General features: G+C 44.9%; 2 protein-coding genes across 3 annotated transcripts in view; one reads left to right on the top strand and one right to left on the bottom strand.

Annotated features, from left to right (window-relative positions):
• The window catches only part of FAM131B (family with sequence similarity 131 member B), a 48319-nt gene extending 37076 nt beyond the window's left edge, over positions 1-11243 (bottom strand). Inside the window, exon 1 of the mRNA XM_026044470.1 lies at positions 11214-11243. Coding sequence (XP_025900255.1) covers positions 11214-11226 — 13 coding nt within the window. The 5' untranslated portion in view covers positions 11227-11243. The remainder of the gene's footprint in view (positions 1-11213) is intronic.
• Positions 8335-21092, top strand: ZYX (zyxin). Of its 2 annotated transcripts, XM_026044465.1 has the most exons (10): positions 8335-8379; positions 12212-12472; positions 15304-15485; positions 16605-16697; positions 16992-17498; positions 17851-17992; positions 18074-18243; positions 18422-18600; positions 19404-19524; positions 19987-21092. In XM_026044465.1, exons 2-10 carry the CDS (start codon positions 12223-12225, stop codon positions 20095-20097), a joined length of 1755 nt encoding a protein of 584 aa, XP_025900250.1. In that variant the 5' UTR covers positions 8335-8379; positions 12212-12222; the 3' UTR covers positions 20098-21092. The 2 variants fall into 2 exon arrangements, with proteins under 2 accessions (XP_025900250.1, XP_025900251.1); XM_026044466.1 differs by lacking the exons at positions 8335-8379; positions 16605-16697 and adding an exon at positions 11522-11632.
• The last annotated feature ends 1961 nt before the right edge of the window (positions 21093-23053 follow it).

The following is a 23053-nucleotide window of genomic DNA, read 5'->3' as shown; positions in this document are numbered from 1 at the left end:
ATAGAGCAGGCAAATAGTGGACTAGCTGTAATACATTAACAGTCCTCCCACACCTGTTCTACTGCAAAATCCTGATTGTGTGATCTTGTCAACTTAGTGGTGCTCCCTGAAAGCACAGCCATCTTTCTTTGAAAAAGATATGGCATGTTAGTACATATCTATATAAATAATAAATATTCAGTGTTCACCACTATTAGCTTCTCAACTTAATTTCACATTCGTAGTGCTAATTTTCTCACTTTACCTGGACATTTACTTTCAGTTAGCTTTTCTACAAAATTTCTAGCTTTTCTAGAATAACATTGTTTTGCTGAAGCTTTTTAATAAATGTATTACTATCCCAGCATTTTTATCCATGTCTGTTTTTTATCTAGGGACATGCATAATAGCTAGGTTCTTTGTATTACATAAGATTTCATCCTTCGTACAGTTCCCATTTCCAGGCTCCACAGAAGATTCACAGAAAGAATTTACCATCTGGAGCTCTGGTGATGCATTTTGCTCAGTTAGCAGTATCTCAGTGATGTGTGTGTCACACACAGACCTATTGCATGTGAACCTGCATCACCTTTCACTAGGGCAGGAGGAATTACTGGCCTGTGGAACTACAACTCAGCATCACAGAATGAGTGAGTTGATCCTGCATCATTTGCATCACTTGAGACTTCACCCACTCAACAACATCATTCTAGTGACTTTTTTTTWAAATAAATCTATTCTACATCCTTGCATGTACATACCTTGTCTYAAAATCAGCTATGTGCCTACTCACATGGAAATGAGATTGGAGGTACACAGGGTTGTGCCGTGAAATTCTGGTTTGTCTTGCTATGGCCTGGAGCCCTGCAAGGGTGTATTCAATGGGGAGATAAGTAAGCTCAAAGATAAAGGACTCTTTCCCACCCCTACTTGCCGGAAAGGACTCCACAGAGACCGGGAAATGAGAAAGTCAAAAAAGGACAGGGAAGTCTATGAATATGAGAGACAAAACCTGGGGAATCTCTGGTAGCAAAAAAGATAATCCACAGGTTCCTCACCATGAAATATTTAGTACTTAGAGGAGAGATCTGAGGAGCTGGTTTGGAGAATCAAAAAGGGAGAAGCGGCATATGCTAAGAAGACACCACCAAAAGCAAAAACATGAGTTGTATGCCCATATTTTTGGTAGGCTCTGAGTCCTATTTGGCTTATTATTATACTTGTTTTATTCCCTACTGAATATCTGGTTCCCAAACAGTGAAACAGCAGCTACTTCTAAATGTCAGTTGAATCTGTACTAGTGGTGTTGCTCAAATTGCATTTTTAAAAATAGTCTTGAAGCAGCAAATGTGCTTTTTAAATTCTCAGTGTTATGTAAAAGGCACAATATTTTTAGCCTTACAAAATATCAGTTGTCATCTTCTCACTCTCTGATATACAGGGGATGGGGGTAGGAAGCTCTTAGATGAGTTTTTGCAATATGGTTTTGGAGTTACACAAATTTAAATAAAACTTAGGAAAACACCCAAAAGTTTAAAATGCAGTCTGCTCAAAGAAGTTATTGTTCTTTGTTATTGCATCTTTTATTATCACTTATCTCTTACAAGTTACTGAATCTCTTACTGCACTGGAGAAATGCAGTGCATTCAGCTTCTCAAGCAAGTAGACAACTGGAGCTGACCAAGAAGGCTTCTTTGTTTTCAGGATGTTCCATCTGAGAAGGCTGTTATTATCCAGTGCCTACCTATACATTGTGTGAATATCGTTTTAAATTTACCACACCATTTATGTTTTAAATTTACCACACCATTGCACAAATCCACAACCTTTACTGCTTTGCTTTAAAAGCCTGTTTTCAATACAAGTTTATGCTTTCTTTTCTGTTAAATCTAACTTCTGTTTTACATTCTTAAGATAGAGGCATGTGAAGCAAGCTCGTGAAGATACTGTTTTAGAGACCATGGCCATAAATGCTATGCAAGCAAGAAACAAACTGATGATTGCTGGTAGGCCCCAGCAAKTCTTTTTATGAGGTTGAAAACCAGGTGTGAAGGTATTGGGAAGAAAGCTGTGGGTGGAAAGCCCAGAAAAAGCAACTGATCTAGAGAAACAGCTTTGTAAATACCCCATTTATTTCTTTTGGCAACAGGATGTCTACCACTCTTTCCTGAACCATCTAGTTGCTCTGCAGAAAACGCTTTGATAGAGCTTCCCTCATAACGTGGCCTATCCTGTTTTCATTAGCACCCTGATTGAGATTCCACTGACTCAGTTTCACAAGTATTCTGTACTGCCTGCTGTTCCCAACTTTCAGACAGGACTGTTGCAGACATCACTTGGGACTCAGGAATCTTGGGGAAGACGTACATTTCCATAGAAGTCTGACAGCAGATGATCTCCATGTAGATTTCAGCCAGTCAAATGTATACCTAAAGCTGCTTACCTGGTAGCTGAAGTGTTTTGGATAAGGGTAAAAGTGCCAGATAACTTGTTTCATGAGTCATGGAAGTAAAAGATCAGGAGGTTTAACAAGTACCTAGTGAACATGGTCATCCTATTGACCTTCATCAATACAACCAGAAAAAGCCCTTGTTGAAGGAAGTGCCCATCTAGAAATGCACATCAATAGCTGAGTTGTTAAATGCTATGCCTTGACTGCTTCTCCGGGTCATGTCACCACTGGCAGTAGTGACAGAGTGATGGTTCACGTTTAATCTCTTCTCAACAGCACAACTCTGGGGAACCAAATGGGCTGTCATTTTGTAGTATGACAAATACAATAACTTTGTAGTATGAGATTAACAATTTTTGAGGACCTCTCATACACTTTAAACAGCAGCTCTAACAACTGATCTCTCAAAATTAAGCTGACCAGCTAACAAGTACTGAGAATTGGTAGCCTGTAACTATTGCTATCATATTCTCCTTGGTCAGCGGCTTTCATACAATATTTTTTTCACTTTTCTAGAATGAACTTTGTACACATTTCAATAAGACCTTCACACTTTGTTCTCAGCCTACTGAAAGTCATAAAGCTTGAAGGACAGCTCTCACCCACACGGTATCACTTTTCACAAACTGGTAGCTTGTACTGAAAAGGCAATGCCTCCCCTGCAAGGCCCTAGTAATTACACCTCCAGGCCCAGGAAATAGTCCAAGGTTTCTGTCTGGTCTGTAATCTTCCTCTTACTCATACTGGCAGTAAATTAATCTACAAACACACCAACAGCTACCTCTACTAACCCTAGCAACATCATAGATACTAGCCTAGCTCCATAGTTCCTGCTTTTGCAAGCAAGGTGTTGAGGGGCTGCACCATTTAAAGTTGTACTTAGTCTGCAGTTTATTGTAGAGTGTTTTGATGTCTAAATGTTTTCTGCAAGCAGATTATTAGAACATATTGTCTATTTGTTTTGTTTCTTGTTTTGCTCTAAGGCCTTGGTCCTTCGTTATCTACACTGTGTACATTTTAGTGTGTGTCAGGACTTCAGTCTGAACTAAACCAACTACTTCTTTTGGGGAGGTTCAAAGAGAGGATAATTCACTTCAGGGTTCCCACCCTATAGATAATATAGGCGTGGACTACACCAAGTTTCATTCTTCTTGCCCAGAACAATTCTTATGTATTCCTAGTGTTCTCACAAGTCCAATATGCTTTCATGCCATTTCCTGACACATGCATTGCACATCTCTGTTAGCATACTACAAAAAGAGAAGGCTAGCAGTCTGCAAAAGTCACCTATCTTTATTTGTCTGTCTTCTTTTATAGCAACAAAATAATGACACTGGTGTAGAAAGGGAGAGACCAAGATGCTATCCCATGTTGCCAAGACTGCCCATTGGCTGTCCCTACAATACTGAGTTGTACCAGATACTTCTCTAAGAAGCCAACACAGAACTTCTCCTGTTGTATGAGAAGGAGGAGAAAGAAGCTCAATATGAGATCCAGGGAAGTGGAGAGCCTATTTCTTGCCATGCCACCAACTGGATCTAGGAGAAGAGGCCTTTTCCAAAGATGACATCCTCCCACACACGCATACAAAATCCACTAGCATGCAACAAATTGTGCACTCACATATGGCGAGTACATCTCTCTGATTACACTTATTTGAAGGAAGGTCCATGGCATGTTTATGTGGCATGTTTATGCTCTTCCTAGGAAATTACACCTAGACAGGAAACTTCTGCCATAAAAGCATGACACTCAAAGATAGAAAAGAGTTTTGTACCATATCCAGGAAGAGTAGGCTCTTTAACTGGCAGGCTGACAGGTCTGTTTCTTTGGCAGACATCTCTGGCAGACTATATTGGTGTGGAACAACTAAATATGTCACAGTTTGTCTTGCTGGTGGCAAGGCATAGGGCATAAGGTTGTGGAAGTGACAAGCGTATCAGCGCTTCCCAAGTAGAACTGCCTCTGACAGGCATCCATTCCCAACCACACATGTAGGCTTGCCCTAATTCATCTGCATCCCACTGCCTTCTCTAGTTCTTGCATTCGCAGTTTTACTGAGTCACTGAACAGCTTGTACTCCAACTGGGGGAAAGAGATAACCACTGGGATATTCTCCTTGCTTTCTTAGTCTCTTGGGCCCAGAGCCCTGCAGCAATGAGCAGCAGTGAAAGCACTGTGAGAGTGATGAAGGTCTCCAGTGAACACATCCCAGGAGCCATGGAAATGCACACAAAGGCCTACTGCCCTGCTGAGACATGGACAGAAGCAGCATGGACTCTTGAGGACACGAACCAATGGGACAGAAGTGAGACTGTGAAGTCTGCTGTTCAGAGACCTCTGTAGATTCACAGTCTTTGCAAATAGCATTTTCAGCTTCAAGCCATTTTCACAGATGCACAAGTATGATTAGGCTCAGAAAGGCTCTGCGATCTCCAGAGTGGGTGTCTGTATTTCACTCTTAGGCATCCAGCACTMAGCATGCATCCCACCATGGAACTGAATCACTCCACCCTGAAACCTCCTTTAAGTGAGATCTGGCAAGTATATCCTCCCTTTCCTGCACATTGATGCAGACTGTTTTTATAGTGTGAAGATATCTAAACAATAGCTGTTTGCCTGACTGATGCTGAAGGGTGAAGGTGGCACTGCAGTAGACCTTGGAGGTCATAACCTCCTGAGCAACCGTGCAAAGAGTGGGAAGATCAATGATGACGGATATCATCCTGTGTCACACATAGTCTTTCTCATGAAGCATGGTCATACACTGTGCTTGAAAGCGTAAGTTACAAACACTAGGTGAAGCCTGTGCAGGGAACACAAAGAGGATCCTAGCAGAGCTCTTACATCCACTAGCAGTATAAACAGAACATAGAACTAATCTGTGGCAGATAGCCATGAAGGCCTTGAACTTGCCAGTACCTCTTGGCCTGAAGACCAGAACAAATTCCTCACTTTCAATAGGCCCAGATATAGTATTTATATAGGATAAAATAGCCCAGTATAAGCATAGGAGTAGCATAAATCAATAAAATATAGTTAGACCAAAATGAAGGTATATGACAAAAAAAATCAGTGAAGCCACACAGATATGAGAATAGGACTTTTTTTCTCAACAAAAGAAGAGGAAAAATATATGGACTGCAAAGTAGCATTACCAATTATTACCTAATTTCAAGCTGATATAAAGTGGCATTGCTATAGCTATTGATATAGACTAAAAATTATACAGATTCAGACATTTTCTATCATTAACATAACAAAAGCATCCTGTCCAGCATCCATKTTGCTTTGCTTTGACCTTGAATCTATTATTAGCACAAAGATTCCCATATGCAGCTACCTGAACCATCTTGAAACGTAACTGCCAAATCTAGGTAAGATTTGTTGTCTTTGAAGTTCATTTCTCTATTAGCGTACTTGGAATCCTTCCTTTTGCATTCAATCATTTATTTTTTCTACTCTTGCATCTATTTTATTTGCATGTTGTGGCTACCTAATCACTGTTAGCAGTCTTCATGTCAGTGCAGCACACATATTTGCTGCATCAGTTCTGTACTGCATTTGTCTTTATTTATTCATTGTCCTAGCTGAGGTACCATGTTAGAATTATTTTTATCTGTTTACATTAAAAAATCTCTCTTTGAGATGGGTTCCTATGACTCTCTGAATTTGTCAGCTGTGGTTTTATAGATGACATTGGAGTTTGTTTTCTGCCACCAGCTATAACAGTATATTCTAAATCCTTCCAGCATTTATTTTGTAGCAGGTTTTGTAGCCATTCCACCCTATCTTTATGTAGCAGCATTGCATTCATACCATGATGCACTCCAAAATATTAGATCATACTAGCCATGGCATGGGGCAGCCAAAGGGATTCATTGAGAGAACTGCTGCTGATTTCAGAAATGATGACCAAATCCATGCCCTCTGGCACAAGAAGCTGAGCATCTCTCTCGATCCATCCCTGTACCCAGACTGTTAAGCTCCTCATGTTTTGCTTGAATTAAGAGCTTCACTGTAACAATACACAGATATACAGTGATAATATTGCAAGAGATAAACATACACCCTTCCAAGCAGGACAGGAGTTGCATGCAGGAAGATTATTAACATAAGGGAGGTTCTTAATTTGTTTCTGGAGGAATGAGAACTAGCATAGGGAAAGCAGCTCATATTAATTTCTGACGACAAAAGCACAAACTTTTAATCAGATACCTGGCAAGCATGAAATCAAATTTAACATCTTTTGCTTATTTGTATTCTGRTTTGAGAATCAGTGCAAGTTAACACAAATGTCTAAGAGGGTGTGCTTTTCCCTTGTCTTAGCCCCGCTTTGCTTGATCTGCTTCCATGAGCAGGTCCCTATGGGAATAATGAGGTAATGAAAGAATTTGGAGTGTAGTTATACAGTGCGCTGGCTTCAGCAGCATAGCTAACTTAAAAATCTGTCCCACACCATCCTCCTTGCCCTCATTGCCTGTTTCTGCTGTTCTGCTGTTCRTATTCATGCCACAATTTGCTGATATAACAGTCATTCCATTAAAACTGTATGAGACAGAAGAGCAAATCAGACAATTGAAATGATCCTACTTAAAATAGCTTTTTTAAGACAAAAAAATCTATATCACTGGATAAAAAATATTTCTACACTGCCAGCARTAAGAACATATCACATTGCTGATAAAATCAAATGTGTAAGCATTTGGATTTATGGACATCTGACCAGAAATAGGGGGGTGAGGGGAGGGAGAAGGGGAGGGTTATTTATTCATATAATCTCTTTTAAACGTCAGCCTGAGATATTCTTTGTTTTCTTTGGAGTAAAGATTAACTCATGGACTAAAGTACTGTGAAGACAAGCTGATGTGGGAGGGGTGCTGGCATATTCCAGAGGCTGGTGATTCCACAACACATCTTTTTGGTTTTACACTGATATCTTTTCCTCTAACAAAGGGAAAAGGGATTGTCTGCACTAGAAGAGTGACAGTATTAGAATGTCCAGCACGGCATGGAGATTTCCTTGCGCTACATGCCCTGGTTTGTTGGTAAAGCTCTCCTAGCTCTAGAGCAGGACTGAKACCCCAGCCAGCACTGGAAATCAAACCAAAGTGCAGCAAAAGGCAACCTAGCAAAGAAGTTCATGCGCCTAATCTCCGAGTTAAACTAGTTTAGCCTTTGCCTTGCAGCCAGTATGAGAAGCCTAGTGACTCTTTGTGTGCTGGGGAGGTGTCAGAGGTTTGCTTTACTCTCTGCCCAGTGCGTGGTGCGTGAGTCAGATACTTTTACAACTGCTTCTTGCAAGCGAGCGGCCAGCAGGGACCCTGACTCACCCGGGCTGCTAATCTTTCTGCTCAACTCCAGCTCAGCGGCTGGAAGTGAAGTCACGGGGTGTGGGTAGCTCTGGAGGCAGGGAGAGAGGGAGGAGCATGACATTTGCGGGAGCCGAGGAAAGCGAGCGCGGGCCGAGGCGCCTTTCCCGGGGGGAATGGGACGGGACGGGCGCCGGGAGTGGGGCGAGTGGGAAAACCCGAAGCAACACGTCCCCTTTGCGACTGCAGGAACACCAATAAATCGCCCTGCGTGTAAAACGCCGGGGCCCGCGGGGCGGCAGCCGGCGCTGCCGGCGCGCAGCCCGCTCCCCTCTCGGTGCGCGCACGGCCCCGTTACCTCATTGCCACATTCCCTAGCGAGTGAGCTCAGCTGCTCGCACAGCCTCTCGCCTTATATGGTCAAACAAGTTTGCCTGGGCGAGGCTTTTTTTGCGAGTTGGTAGGAAGTGTTTGGGCTCAGCAGCTCCCCCAGCCCTCTTTTCTGCTGGCAGCCGGGCCGGGGGCAGCGGGAGCCGGGCGCCCCTCTCCGCGGCCGCGCTCCTGCAGCCACCTGAACTCGTGGGCCGAGGGACGGCGTTTCCCCGCGGCGCTCCTTCGCAGCCCCTCTGCCCAAAGGTGAGTCCCTTGCCTTCGCTTAGAAAAGGCTTTTGTCTGCAGTCCTGCCTTCCAGCCCGGAATGCGCTTGCGGTGCGTACGGAGGGGGGATGCTGACTTCCTGACACTCCCACCGGGGCTCGGAGGCTGCCTGCCTTGCACTAAGTCGCTCGGAGACTTTCAGAGCTGATTTATGGTCGTACCTTCCCCCCGCTCCCTCCTTTTCACCCCTCACCCATCTGCGCAGTGCTGCTCAGCGCTGAGGGCTTCGTGCGTGCGAATCTGGTGAGTTCGCTTCCCTGCCGGTGAAATGGAGTCAATTAAACATTCCTGTAGAGCCCTAGCAGTGAGGGAGAGGGAGCTGGAGGGGGAAGAGGGGGCTGCCTTGTTTTAATCGGGACAATCCGGCTTTTGTGTGCATACGAATGAGAGAGACACCTATGGAGCCTTTTTCCAGATGTGCTGAAGTGGGAGGAATCTGAGAGTCTTTGTGCATGGAATTTGTTTAATTCATAAGTTTCTGTCTCTTTGGGAAAGCCCTGAGACAGTGAAGAAGCAAGTGCTAGCAAATCCCTGGAACTTCTTAGCATTTTAAATGTGTTTGCATAGCTTTGGGGCTATCTGCCTCAAACAGAGCTCAGGAAAGAGCCAAGCCCAGGGTAGGTGGAAAAGCTTGAAGCCCCAAATGCCCCCCTTCCCCCCTCCCCCTGCCTTTTTTTTTTTTTTTTTTTTCTCCCCAGCAGACTCTATCAGCTACACAAGCTGTGAGGTAGGACTTTGCACTCTTTGAAGCTTTACAATTTCTGGTTAGGCTGAGAGAACTCTCCAGAATTAGCTTGCATGAAAGAGTGGAAACAAGCCTAACTCTTTAATCCAGTTGTTCTGTTGGCTTCATATTCCTGTATGTATTTTTTGTTAATAGCTTTTCTTCTGCACCCCTCCGCTGGAAGGAAGTTGGCAGTAGGGGCTGGTTGTGCCTAGGGGAAGTACAGAGGCAGTGTGAAACCACAGTGGACTATTTTTTACTAGGTCTCCCTGTGTGGCTTCAGCCACAACTGCTTTCTGCCAAGGGGGGCCGGAAAACAACACTCAGTGCTCTCTGTCCTTGTGTTCTTTCTTCTGTCCCTCCCCCGCGAAAGGAGCTGAACTTTTGGAATTGAGCCTTGGGAAAGGGAACGCAAAGTTGACTGGATATACAATAGGTGGTCAGTGCACTGTGGGACCTTCTGAGAGGTGGCCCTGCTTGGATGAGGGAGATAGTACTTGATTCTCTCCTGGCACATCTCTTTGCTCTCAGCTAGAGTAAGTGAAGCAACTAGGTGTTCTAACTTCATCCTGTGGGGACACATTTCTTCAGAGCTCCACTTGAGTCACCTAAGTGCTGTTGCTGCAAGAAGAAAATCTCTCCCCTCAGGGAGAATGTGAGGAGGTGGATTTGAGATTAGGTTTGCCTGTGTGACACTCCTTCTCCACGGTGTTTTACAAACAGTGCCACAAGACTCATGTAAAATATGTGCTTCTGGTAAGACTTAAATGGTGGCAGCAGTGGGGGGAAGCTCAGAAAGGGCGGCCTTCTCAGTCTGGTCTGTGCAGGGGGTGGACAGACCAAGTGAAGTGMGGATGAGCAGGGGCAGCTGCTAGATGGAGGCAGCTCCTAACAGAAAGGAGACTTGCTGTCTCAAGTCTGACAGCATACAGAGAAATGAGCTGCTCTGGGGTCAGGAAGACAGCAGCTGCTCATAGTGAAGCTGGTAGCTGGTGCTTTTTTTTGAGTGGGGCTGGAGTGATCTGATATCCCCAGATTGTGTCTGGTTTGACTAACCTCAGCACAGATCATGATCAGAACTGACTGCCACTGTGGTGTCCTGATCACAAGCAGGAATGAACGCAACACAGTTTGAACATAACCCAGCTAATTCCACTACAGCTACTACAAAGTGGTTTGTTGCTGCATAGTGGAATAGAGTAGCACAAGATGGTTTAAGTGCCTCCATCAGGTGGAATCTCTAAAGAAATTCTGAAGATCTTGAGAGCAAGCTTAACTTATATGGAAGCTGCAGGCTTGAGGTAGAGAATCTATTCCTTCTGATGAGCAAGTCTGATCCCCTAGCACTCTGAGGGATGGGGAACAGGGCTCCTAATTGCCCTTCTGCCTTAGCATCTTTTCAGCACTGGGTCATACTGGGTATACTGAGCAGTGATCTTTGGCTGACACTTACTACTGCAGCCTTTTCTTACTCACTCTGAATAGCCCAGCACAATTTGTCAAGCTGTGTTTAACTCGCTAGGGCTGCACAAAGGAAACAAAAAGTGCAGCAATGTGGACATAATGTTAGTTTATGTCTGTGCACACTTGCGACCTGGAGTAGTTGGTACAGGTAGCTGTATCTTGCTGTGCTGAACTGAGTACTTGGAAATGGGCATACAGGTCTCAGCAGCAATGGGTCAGTTAGCGGCAGGCGGATGTTTGTGGCGCCAAGGTTGTCCCAGCAGCTGTTATTGTCTGTGTGAGAGAGGCTGGCATTTCAGACGGTTGCAGATTCAACCATGCCAACTCGGAATGCTGGCACAGAGCCCCTCTGCTAGTGGAAGCGCTATTGYGCCCGGGTGTTAGGAGGGCTATAGGCCATGTCGGAGCTTGCAACAAAGCATCTGGCTTTGTGGAGTTTTTTAGCACAGATGAGATCTCTGGCCTGGATTCTGGGACTGCAGGAATCCTAGAAATGTGGCCCTTGTCATGAGACCTGTGGCTCCTGCAGTGGCCGGCTTAGTGGGGCTGGCTGCTGGTTATTCGAGTTTGGTGGTGGAAAGGAAAGAGGATTTGCATGCCTGCATGTAGTAAGTGGAGTACTTACCCCTCGCACGCATTCAGCTGACTGAGCTATTCTTGCATCCCACGGGCTCTCCTTGCACAACTGGACAGTGGCTGTATCACTTGCAGTTCGGCTGTGCCTGAGCTGAGCGCTGTCTGCAGTAGCAGAAGGAATTGTTTGAAGGTGCCATTTGTGCAGCGGAGGCTGCGGGGGGAGCGGCTCCATACGCGTTGTCCACACATTCCAGAATTGCTTCCTGGTGGAGTCAGAGCACGTGGCTGGCTCAGCCAGTGAGGGGCAGAGGGAGCCTGTGTTGCTGACTCCAGTCACAGGAAGGAGAGCAAAGCACAAGATCACAGAGGGCTGTGCCAGGGAATGTGATGCTGAGAATCCCTTAGCCCGCCTTTCATTCTKCATTTGTTGCAGCTGCCAGTGCTCCCAAGGCATGCAGGGGGTTCAAGGTAAAGGGACTGGCATGGAGAAGGCAGGTGACATGCCGTGGTTGGAGAGGTTAAGGGGGATGTTACTGGGGATGCCACAGGATGAGGTCAGGAGGAAACAGGCGGCACTGCTAGGGGAGTGGTGGGAGGTGGGAGGGAGGGAACACTAATTTTACTCTTGAGATGGTGTGTATGAGGATGAGGATGCCCTCCTTGGGGTATGTGGAGCAAGGAGTACAACTCGGGCTGGCTCCGCAGATGGCTTTCTRGTGACTAGCTTCATTATTCTGCATATGTGTGGGGGTTTTTCATTCAGCAAAGAGCTTGKTTTTATGTATGGCAGTGTGTGTCTAGCAAGGATTTCTCTGCGGTCAGTGATGTACTGAGTAAAGATGATAAGCTGTTCTGGTTCAGTTGAGTTGTCTGCAGTTTCTGTTCTTTCTTTTTCATGTGCTTTAAGTACTATTCTATTCAGGTCCCCTAGTCTTTGCCCTTATATAAGCTCCCCTATCCATCTGTTTTACCTATTCCTGTGTATTTATTTCCACTCTGCCCCAAGGGTGACTTCATATCTGTTTCTTTTCTCATTTCTCCCACCAGGTGCTGAGAAGATGACTTCCTCAGGTGCCCCAGGGGCCCGCATGACATCCACAGTCAGTATCAACATTTCTACTCCATCCTTCTACAACCCGCAGAAGAAGTTTGCACCTGTGGTTGCCCCGAAACCCAAGGTGAACCCCTTCAAAACTGGRGGTGTATCGGAGCCATTGCTGCCACAGCCTCCTGGAGCTGGTGCCCAGCGTGCTCAGATGGGGAAAGTGGGAGAGATTCCATCAGCCTCTACATACATGGTGGCAGAAGGTAGGTGAGATCTGACATGACAGATATGAATGTCTTTCAAAATGCTCAGGGTGTGTGGCCTGTAATAAGACTTAAACATGAAACTAGGGACATGAGTGCTATAAACGAAGATGGTTTTTCTGCAGAGTCYACAGTGAGATACAAAGATTGTGAAGTGCTCAAAATAATCCCAAACCCTTTGGTCTCAAAAGATTTAATATCTCCATCAGGGATGGAGCAGAGAAGGTGAATATTGCTCTGGTGCCTTAATAAGGCTGGAGGAATGAAATGGATTTTTAGCAGTATTCTGTAACACTACAGTTGTGCAACAGCGGTCAGATTCTGGGCAGCGTGTAAGAGAGCAAATATGTTTCAGGGAAGTTGGTCCCTGGTGGTGATGAATCACACACTGTTCCTTTTCTTGTTGATTCATCTCAGCACTGTAAAGATCCTTTTCTGCACTTGCAGTCTTTGTTGCTGAAGGTAGGGAAGAAGAAGTAACTGCATGAAAAGAGGGTGGCAGCTGTCATAAACAGGAAGTGAGATTTAGCGTTTGTATAGCTAAATTTTATCTTTTTTGCTAGCAGCTTGGGTTGGGTGTGTTTTCCTGTGTAGAAAGACTGTTTGCTTTAGTGGTTTTGTTTTTTCTTTGTTTTGGTTGGGTTTTTTTTTTCTTAAATACGCTTTTTATCTTTAAGGAGCAGAAGGCTTCTGGTGGCATAGCCACTGGTTTGGAATAGGTCAGCATGGGGACCACTGGAAATCTCAGTAGGAAGCTGTTGCTTAATGCTGCATGTTACCCCAGGGCCCTGTCAGCAAGCACCTCAACCAGGACAGATACGTTCAGATAATGGAGCTGCTGTATTAAATGGCTTATTTTTTATTGTCTAGTGTACACCAGTGTTTGCCCAGTTGTTGTGCCAAGTTAGCAGGGCAGCTGATGTGATGTCAGGAAGGCAAGTGCTGAGGAGACAAATGAGTGAGCTGTTGTTTCCATTGCAAAAATCACTTGGGCCCCAGTAGGTTGATGCCTCTGTCTCCTAGAATTGCTCAAGTGCTAACTTAGGTGACCTTTCTATTATGCGCATTTGCCTAGAGTTCTGTGTCTGTAWTCCAAGGTCCATCTTGGGCTTTAGGTTTTACTAGCATAGCTTTACGGGTTAGGGATGTGTGGGTGGGAAGGTCTCTAACCCAAATACTGAATTACTACAGTAGGTTGGATGCTGTTAATAATTATTTGTTCAATAAGTAGTGTGGGTGGGAGATTGGATCCTGTTGCCCCACTCCTCCCTTCCCCTGTAAAGTGTGTTATGGAGGAACTGACTTGACAAGAGGTTAGAAAAATAGCTATTTGGCTTAAGCTGCATACTACCACTTAGTAAGGCCTGCCAGCAAAGCTGTACTGGCAAAAGATCTTAAGTACAGATAAAAACAAAACACAGTCATGTGATGACAAATGCATCTGATACTCTTCGATCCTTCTCTGTCCTTCCTATCTGCTCCGAAAACAAACAACAGTATAATGTAAAGCCGTAGCAACTGGTCTGTTTGTATTAAATTACAGGATGGCAGAGTTAAAATCACTATAGGAATGCCATGTTTGATACCAATCATTCTATAAATTTGGTATAATAACTTTATGGGGTACTCTKGTGAAAGTGAATAATTTATAAACCAGTGTTTTAGTGCATCTGCTTGAAATAGCATGATAACAAATCAGGGTTTTCATGTCTGCAATTTTCTTTTAAATAGACCAAAAAATAAATGTATACAGTCTTGTTCCAAAACTGTAGTTAAAAAAAAAAAACATATTTATCCTTTTTCCCCATAAGAAGAAATTTTGTGAAATAAAATGAAGTGCTGCATACCAGTGCAGTTTATGCATTCCACTGGCTAATAAAAATTTAAGTTTTCACTTTCTGGAACAGGCAATATCATTTCCCTTAGACTACTGATAAGTCCGGTTGAAGATTGGTCTACAACTGGTTATAGAGACCATGCAGTCTGATGTTTGCTGAACTCTTAGCCTTATGCTTGTTGAGGCTAGCTAGAAACAGTAGTGTTCCTGTATATTTAGGAGAAGGAGTGTAGGAGTTGTCTGCTTGTCTTTATTCTTTGCTGCTTGGGTGATGAGAGAACATCTTCCTCCCACATATGGTGAAAGGAAGAGGATTCACATGTATTTGACTGTGCTGTGGAAAGCAGAAGCAATAGTCTCTACTAGGAGAGAGATGCTTTTTAGCCTGCTTAAAAGGGGTCTGAAAACTTCCTCATGTCCTAATCTATGCCAGGCACAGGATAATTTTAGTCTCCAAAAGGGAAGCTGCTTTCATCTTCCAGAAAATGAAGTGGCATCAAAGATGCCCTATATGCATGAGGGTAAATTGATTTGATTTTTTTTTTCCCCTGTTTGTTGCTTGCAGTGCTTAGTAACCAGCTGCAAGGTACCAGCTTGTTACTCCATAGTAGTATGGGCTCTTCTGTCCCTTATGTTGTCAGCTGTCATTCCTTCAAGTGCTGTTGTGGATTCAGCATTCTGAGGCACTTAGTGGTGAGCAAAGCACATGCTAAGGACAAAAGGATGAGAGGAGTAGGAAGGGTCATAAATCATAAGCCATTTTAAGTCATAAATCCCTAAACAAGAACATATACAATGGTAACTCTCTTCAGTGACTAACTCCAATAGCTGCCTCATATATTCCGAGTGCATAAGCATATAGGTGAAAGACAGGCTGTGGAGTTCAGCTCTCCTATATGGATAGTGGGGATCCCTTGATGATACCTCCAAGAATCCCTGTTAGGCTAYGTAGGAAACTGTTCAAAACTGCTTCTATTCTCATTCTTCCCTATAGAGCTTCCACTGCCGCCGCCRCCTCCTCCAGGAGATGATGCGAGTCTTTCCTCGAACACTGCATTTCCGCCACCCCCACCTCCCTTTGAAGAGCCTTTTCCCCCAGCCCCAGAAGATGTCTTTCCTTCTCCTCCTCCACCAATGTTTGATGAAGGACCTATGAGCAAAGTACCTGCCCCACAGGTGAGTGAGGTCCGGGGAAGTGTAAGTTCTTGTGGTGCTCTAGATTTGTGAGTTGGGACAGCTTTTCCTCTTATCTAGACTCAGCAGCAGGAAGCACTGAGATCTGGGGGAGTTTACTTAGTTTACTACTCCATTTTTTTGCCAGTTGACTTTTTCCATCATGGTCCTTTTCCGTAAGATGCYGTGGAGTAAGTTGTGGAAGTTGAGCACAGACAAATGCAGAGCCCAGTTTCTGGGATGGAACTGCCCTGTGCATCAGTTGAGGCCACAGTCATCTGACCAGGGAACAGTTCTGCAAATAAGGCCTGGTGGACAGAAGGTTGAACATGAGCCAGTAATACACCCTCGTGGCAATGCAGGCCAATCAAAGACTAGGCTGCATTAGCAAAAGTATAGTCAGGTTAGATATGGAAGTGGCTATTTTCTGTCTGTTTCTCACTATTAAGACTGCATCTGGAAGATTGTTTTCAGGTGGGTTTCCCATTGTGATACCCACTGAGGAATATTGAACTAGTGGCAGTCCGAAAAAGGGTGATAGACATTATTGGTGGGGTGGAGTATGTGATGTGGGAGCTGTGTTTGCTCAGCCTGCAGAAGGCTGAGATAGAGATTTAATTGCAGCCTTCAAGGAGAGTTAAGAGAGAAGACAGAGACAGATTGTTAGTGGGGCACAGCAGGAGAACAGGAGAAAGATGTAGTATGGGAAATTCCTGTTGGACAGAAGAACAGCCTGTCCTTTTCTAAGGATAGCTCATGTGACAGAGCTGCCAAGAGAGGCTGGAGAATCTGTATCTTGGAGATGTTCAGAAAACACTTGGATGAGATGCTGATCAAACTGACCTAGATTTGAAGTTAATCTTCATGTGGGCAGTGGAAGAGAGATATCCAGAGGTCTCTTTCCATCCAGATATTTCTGTGAGTCTCTTTAGGTTTGTGCATGCACTGCAACTTGTAGACTGTGGTGATTATGCCTTGTTCATCCTTGCCCATTCAAGATCTGCTCAGGGCCAGGAGATCAGCCGCAGGTGTCAAAATCTGATCTGGTAGGGGATACACCTGGGTCTGTGGCTGTTCCTGTAATATGCTCTGCTCCCTCTTTCCTCATGGATGGTTGTGTAGGTACGTGACAAGATGAACAGCATTGATCTTGAGTTTTCCTCACTGTCCGTAATGTTGGATGACATGGAGAAGAATGACCCCTTCAAATCCCGGGTGAGCTGCTCTCCAGTGTGTTGCAGGTTGAAGGAGAGATGATTGGTTTGCCAAACAGAGGTAGTTCAAAGGATTCCACAAGAAATCAAATGTCTAGATAAACCATAAAGAGAAAGCCTATCTGGAGGACCAGAAAGCAAAGATTGTGCAACTTTTCAGAACTGCTAAATATATGGTAGTGTGGGGACTCTTACCGTGGGTCTGGGAAAATTATTGACTACTGATGGAGAGGGCATATTTTCTCTTCCTCTTTGTCAATGACTGCATGTTTCTTTCTGCTTCTTCCGTTTACAGGTATCTCCAGGATCCACAGATTCTCTGGAGAGACAGTCTACTCCAAAAGACCTGGTGGAAATTTCATCTGCACCCAAAGATTCTCCTCGTTCCTTTCCATCCAAGTTCACTCCAAAGCCAAGTGGAAGTTTATCTTCCAAGCCCCTTGAAGTGGATGCAATCCCTGCCCCAGCCCCATGGGCAGCCCCACAGCAGCACAGAGAGCCTCCAGCACCAGTCCCTTCCCCCCCTTCCCTCCCTCCTTCTCAGCCTGCCCCTAAATACATCCCACCTCCTGTTGCTGGATCTTCTAAGTCTGGGTCCAAGCCAGGTGCCAGCATTTCCATGGCTCCTTCAAACTCCGTAAGAAATTCTACCTCCCTTCAGACTCAGTTCACAGCCCCTCCACCTACAGGTCCCTCCTCACGGCCACAGCCTCCCAATTTCACCTATGCCCAGCAGCGGGAAAGACCTCAAGTACAGGAGAAGCCGCGTCCTGCAGAACAGCCTGTTGCTACGAAAGACATGGTAAGGAGTAGAGTCATGACACCAGTGTCTTTGGACAAGAACGGAATCACTGAGGTTGGAGGAGAATGGAGTGTCTGTCCCTGGCTAAGGAGAGTTGTTCTTCATCTGGAAAAGGGCATCTTTATGTTTTTGAGAGAGAGAGCTAGGCACTGTGGTGGGACAGGCACACAGTTTCATGTAAGGGTGGAAAGAAATCGGCATGGAAGTGTGCATGGAAGTGTGCATGGAAGACTGTTCCATAGAGAGAGGGAGGAGATGTAAAGGAGAGAGAGAAATAGATTTATTAGGGACAGGGCAGGAGGTGATTTCTCCATATGTTTTCTTTGGGATTGAATGTTTCGTCTTCCTGCAGCGTAGACCCACAGGCTCCAGTGCAGATCCCCCTAGGGGAAATTCTTCTCTGACCATGAAGGAAGTAGAAGAGCTGGAGATGTTGACTCAAAAACTAATGAAGGATATGGAGCACCCACCTCCAGCAGAAGCCACTACTTCTGGTGCGTTTCCTCAGTGGACAGCAGCAGGACCATGACTGTGGTGGGTTTTCCTCTCTTACCCCTCTCTCCTTCCACTGGCAGAGCTCTGTGGCTTCTGCCGGAAGCCCCTTTCAAGAACCCAGCCAGCTGTGAGAGCCCTGGACAGCCTTTTCCATGTGGAGTGCTTCACCTGCTTCAAATGTGAGAAGCAGCTGCAGGGTCAGCAGTTCTACAATGTGGATGAGAAGCCTTTCTGTGAGGACTGCTATGCTGTAAGTAACTAGGAAGAGGGCTGTTGGAGAAAGCCAAGCTCCCTGTGGTGGCTATCCCTTGCTTTCCTTCCAAATACCTTCTAGGTACCTGCAGCTTTTCATTTCACCTGTTTGTGGTGTAGTATCCTGAGGGTGAGAGATTTTATTAATGTGTCTTGCTTGTTTCCYTTGGGCCCAGGGGACCTTGGAGAAGTGTAGTGTCTGCAAACAAACCATCACAGATCGTATGCTGAAAGCCACTGGTAACTCATACCATCCTCAGTGCTTCACCTGTGTGATGTGCCACACACCTCTTGAGGGGACCTCTTTTATCGTGGACCAGGCCAACCAGCCTCATTGTGTGGATGATTACCACAGGTATGGAGAAAGCCCATTCGTGAGATGTCTGAAAGAGGGTTCTCTTTTTCTCGAATTGTTTAATTTGGCTGCAAAAATAGCTGGCTTGGGCTGGGATGTCCCTGTGATTTGTCGGACATGAAGATAAAAGTGAGTCAGTGCTGAAGCTCCATAGCAGTGAAGATAAACTGTGTACTGGGCTGTATTAGTAAACCTCCATTTAGTGCTAGTGAGGCTTTGTCTGGAAGGCTGTTTCCAGGTAATGCCCTACAGTATGAGTGAGATGYTGATGATCTGCAGGCAGTCTTCAGGTTGCTTCAGAGGTCTTGAGTGGGGACCAAAGCACCTGATGTGTTAGGAGAGGTTGAAGGAGCTGGGTTTTATCAGCCTGCAGAAGAGGGTGTTGAAATGTAGCTCTTGTTGTCTATAGCCACTGAGTAGTAGGATGCTAAAGAAAATGGAGACAGAGTTCTTCATAGGAAGATAGGACAAGAGGCAACAGGCACAAGATGCAGATGAAACTTTTACTGCACATAAAGAAAAACCCCTCCCTGCTGAAGGTGCTTCAGCACTAGTGCAGGTGCAAGGAGACTGGAGAATCTGACATGCTGGATATATTCAGAAATCACCTAGGCAAGACTCTGAGCAGCCTGTCCTAGCTCTGAAGATTGCCTTTCTGTGGGCAGGTTGAACTAGAGGCTTTTTCAGCCTAAATCTTTCTGTGATTTATTATTCTTTTGTTGCTAGTCCTTCTGTGTCAGAGTGAGAAACCTGCATTGAATGCCAGCACAGTGATCATGGTATCTGTATTTTGTGTGTTGCAGGAAATATGCTCCACGTTGCTCAGTCTGTAGCGAGCCTATCATGCCAGAGCCTGGAAAGGATGAGACAGTGCGTGTGGTGGCACTGGAAAAAAATTTCCACATGAAATGTTACAAGTGTGAGGTAACCCTGTCCCCATTCCTCCCATATCTCCAATTTATTTATTTATTTATTTATTTTCCTTTCTCTGCCCCCAAATCCTTAGCATCATCAACTGGTTTCTATTTTGATTTTAGTGTTTTCCAGCTCAGGTCCATTTTACATAAGAATGTTATAAAGCAGATTCAGAAAAGGATTAGACATTCACCAACCTGAGGTCCTTGAACAAGGACTGTGCAGGGCTATAGCCTCTAACATCCGTAAAAAACAGCAGGTTATACAGTGGGAGCATGAAGGGAGAAGATCACAAAAGGGACTGTGCTCCCGTGCTCTCCCAAAACAGCATCTTCCGTTAGCACCGTCAGAGAGAAAACCCTGGGCTGTGTGGGCCATTAGCCTGATCTAGTATGGCGTTTCTAATCCTTGACCACACTTGCCATATTGTTTCCTGTAATTAGCTCTGTCTTTGTTTTTCTTCCCCTTTAGGACTGTGGGAAGCCCTTGTCCATTGAAGCAGATGAGAATGGCTGTTTCCCACTAGATGGGCATGTACTGTGCATGAAGTGTCACACTGCTCGTGCCAAAACAGCACGCTGAGGCACTCGGAGTGGAGTAGCCAATTAAACCCCTCCACCCAATGCTCTTTCCCTCCCCTCTACCGTCCTGCCCCTCTGCCTGGCAAGGCAGATGCCTACCTTTTGGAGACCCTCCCATTGCAGTACCTTCCTCACGTAGGATCCTCCTAGACTTCAGCCTGTGCACCTGCCAAGGAAGCACCCTTTCTGCAGTCACTACCTTCTTGGCCACAGCGTATTCCAAGCTGGGGACTGAGGTGGACAAACGTGCTCTGTTTCTGTAGCATTCTTGGAGCAAGAGCTCTTGAGTAAGACCAGATCTCCACCACCACCTGGTGGAAGTAGAAAGAATGACCTACTGGCAGGTGCTGGGCATTGTACTCTATGGAGCCAAGATGGGGTATTTTACATTAGAAGGTGGAAGCCTCTGTCTCAACACTGCTTCTGTCTTTGCAGTTTTGTTTTTTTATTTCTGTCACCTTATTACAAGGATGATTTTTTTTCTTCTTTCCTGTTCAAAGTGCGAATACAAAGCATATTGAGAATCTGTTCTAGTTGCTGGAAAAAAACTAACCTCCTGTACCTTTTCTACTTTCTTCTTTTATTTTATTCTATTTTATTTTTTTATTATTTTAAGCTCTCTTCCCAACCTGGGAATTGAATTAGTTCCCAGTGGGGTTTTCTGGGCAGCCAGGTGGAGCACCAGAGTAGAAAACTAGTCCAAAGAATGTGTTTGTTTACAAATAAAGACTGTCAAAAGAGCTGGCAGCACACAGTAAGGAGGTGCCTCAATATGTGGATGAGAAATAGCAGGCTGAGAAATGCTTCCCTTTTCCAGGCAGCTTTCAGTGCTGTTCAGTGCCGAGCTTCAGTATAACAACAGACTTGTCTGGCTCCGCTTGTTACTATACTAGATGCCATTTTCTGGTAAGAACTTCCCAAACTGAACAAACTTTCTGGATAACTATATTGTCCAGCCACTGTTTGCATATAATAAAATGTGTGTTTTTTCATTAATGTGTGTCTCTTGTATTTGCTCAACTGGCTGYGAGAATGGTTAGATTAGGCAGTAAAGAATGTATAGTTGCTATTTCACCCAGACTCCTGAGGTATTAGGAAGCCAAAAAGGGTCTTTTTCAACCTCTCGGTCTCCTTTTCAAGTTGTTTAATTTTCTCTTTATATTTCTGTGTCTGGAGAGTAGCTTTTCTCAGCTAAATAAATGAAAGATTACATTTCAGTACACCGAGACCATAGCCTGCTTGGTGTGTCGTGAGGGCATGGGTATTACAATCCACTTGCATCAAACTGGAACCAAGGGGTCAGGAGTACTGTTTTGTTTTTTGGGTTTTTTGGTTGGTGKTTTTTTTTTTTTTCTTGCATGCTGTGCTAGCTTTGCTAGTGATGGTTACTCAAAGAGAAAGTTTGTGCTTGACACTTAGTCAGTCTTACAGCTTTTAGCATACAACTGTCTCTACAACTGCATCTGAAACTCGGTTTTTGGAGTGCAGGAGCATTGAAGATTACCACACCACCCTTACTGTGCCCCACTCTGTTCTTGTGCCAGTTTTTTGAGCAGTCTCTAATGAATGTGCAAATTTATCCAGGAAATGCTTGGAGAGTCCCTATAGGATGAGCAAGCAATAAACAAATTTACTTTCATTTTAATTTCTTCTGAGTACTTGCTGGTTTTTAAACATCACTTCTTAGAATGGTTCATGTTAGGTTATAGAATTAGAGGCTGGTAGTTGCAACTACAAAAGTGCACAGAAAGACACAGCTGGGAGGAGAAACGTTCTCACCCCTATTGCTCCACCATTATCAGCTTCATTATCTGCCTAGGGAAACCCATCAAGCTTAATCAATGGGAGAGACTTTATGAATCTCCTTCATCTCCTTGCAGACTGACCTGGAGTTGCTGGCCCTATGGGTATGGAACGGCTTATGGAATGCCAGGGAAGAGAAGTGGTGTTTGTGTGAGATTTTGGGGTTGTGTAGGGGAAGGATCAAATACAGCAAAAGGGCATCATYAAAGAGAAGCAGTGGGGGAAAATAAAGTGAGAAAATGGTGGGGGGGGAAGCGCTAGCTGCAAGTAAGCAGCACACTAGTAGTTATGTGTGCCAGGCTCTGTCCTGCATCTGATCAGTGCTGTCCTGACGTCTTATTAAACTTAAATTCTAGCTTTTCTCTCAGGGTGAAGGGACTCTAGTTTCTTTGTATGGATGGATACYGAAGTGCAAGGAACTGGAGTGGGTGCCACAGTTCATGCAGCACTTGGGTCTGGGGTGCTAGTAATTGGAGAAAACGCATACATACTGTGTGGATGTGCAAGTGTGGAATTGTTGGTGAAAATCAAGGCACAGTAACTCATGAACAGACTGAGAGGCTTGGGGAAGCCACACAGTCTGAGTCAACTGCTGGAGAGATCAAGTGATTCACGCTAGCTATCTTAGGGCCTGAAGTTTGGCTACTGGTAAGGTCACAGAATTGCAGAATGGTTGAGGTTGGGAGGGACCTCTAGAGATCATCTAGTCCAACCCCCCTGCTCAAGCATGTGGTGCAGGGTGGTATCCAGGTGGGTTTTGAAGACCTCCAGAGAAGGAGACTCCACAACCTCCCTGGGTAGCCTGTGCCAGGGCTCTGTCACCCTCAGAGGAAAGTTGTTCTTCCTCATATGGAGATGGAACTTCCTGTGTTTCAATTTATGCCCACTACCCCATTCCTCACTGGCCACCACAGAGAAGAGTTTGGCCCCATCCTCTTTACATTTTCCCTTTAGGTATTTATACATATTGATAAGATCCCTTCTCAATGTTCTCCAGGTTAAACAGGCTCAGCTCACTTAGTCTTTCCTCATACCATAGATGCTCCAGTCCTTTAATCATCTTTGTTGCTCTGCAATGGACTCTCTCCAGCAGCTCCACATCCCTCTTGTACTGGGGAGCCCAGAACTGCCCCCAGGTGTGGGGCAGGATCCCC

Source organism: Nothoprocta perdicaria, unplaced genomic scaffold (genome assembly GCF_003342845.1).
Source record: "Nothoprocta perdicaria isolate Ctin4 unplaced genomic scaffold, notPer1 scaffold_366, whole genome shotgun sequence".
Lineage (NCBI taxonomy): Eukaryota > Metazoa > Chordata > Aves > Tinamiformes > Tinamidae > Nothoprocta > Nothoprocta perdicaria.
This window is presented reverse-complemented; position numbering and strand designations above follow the sequence as displayed.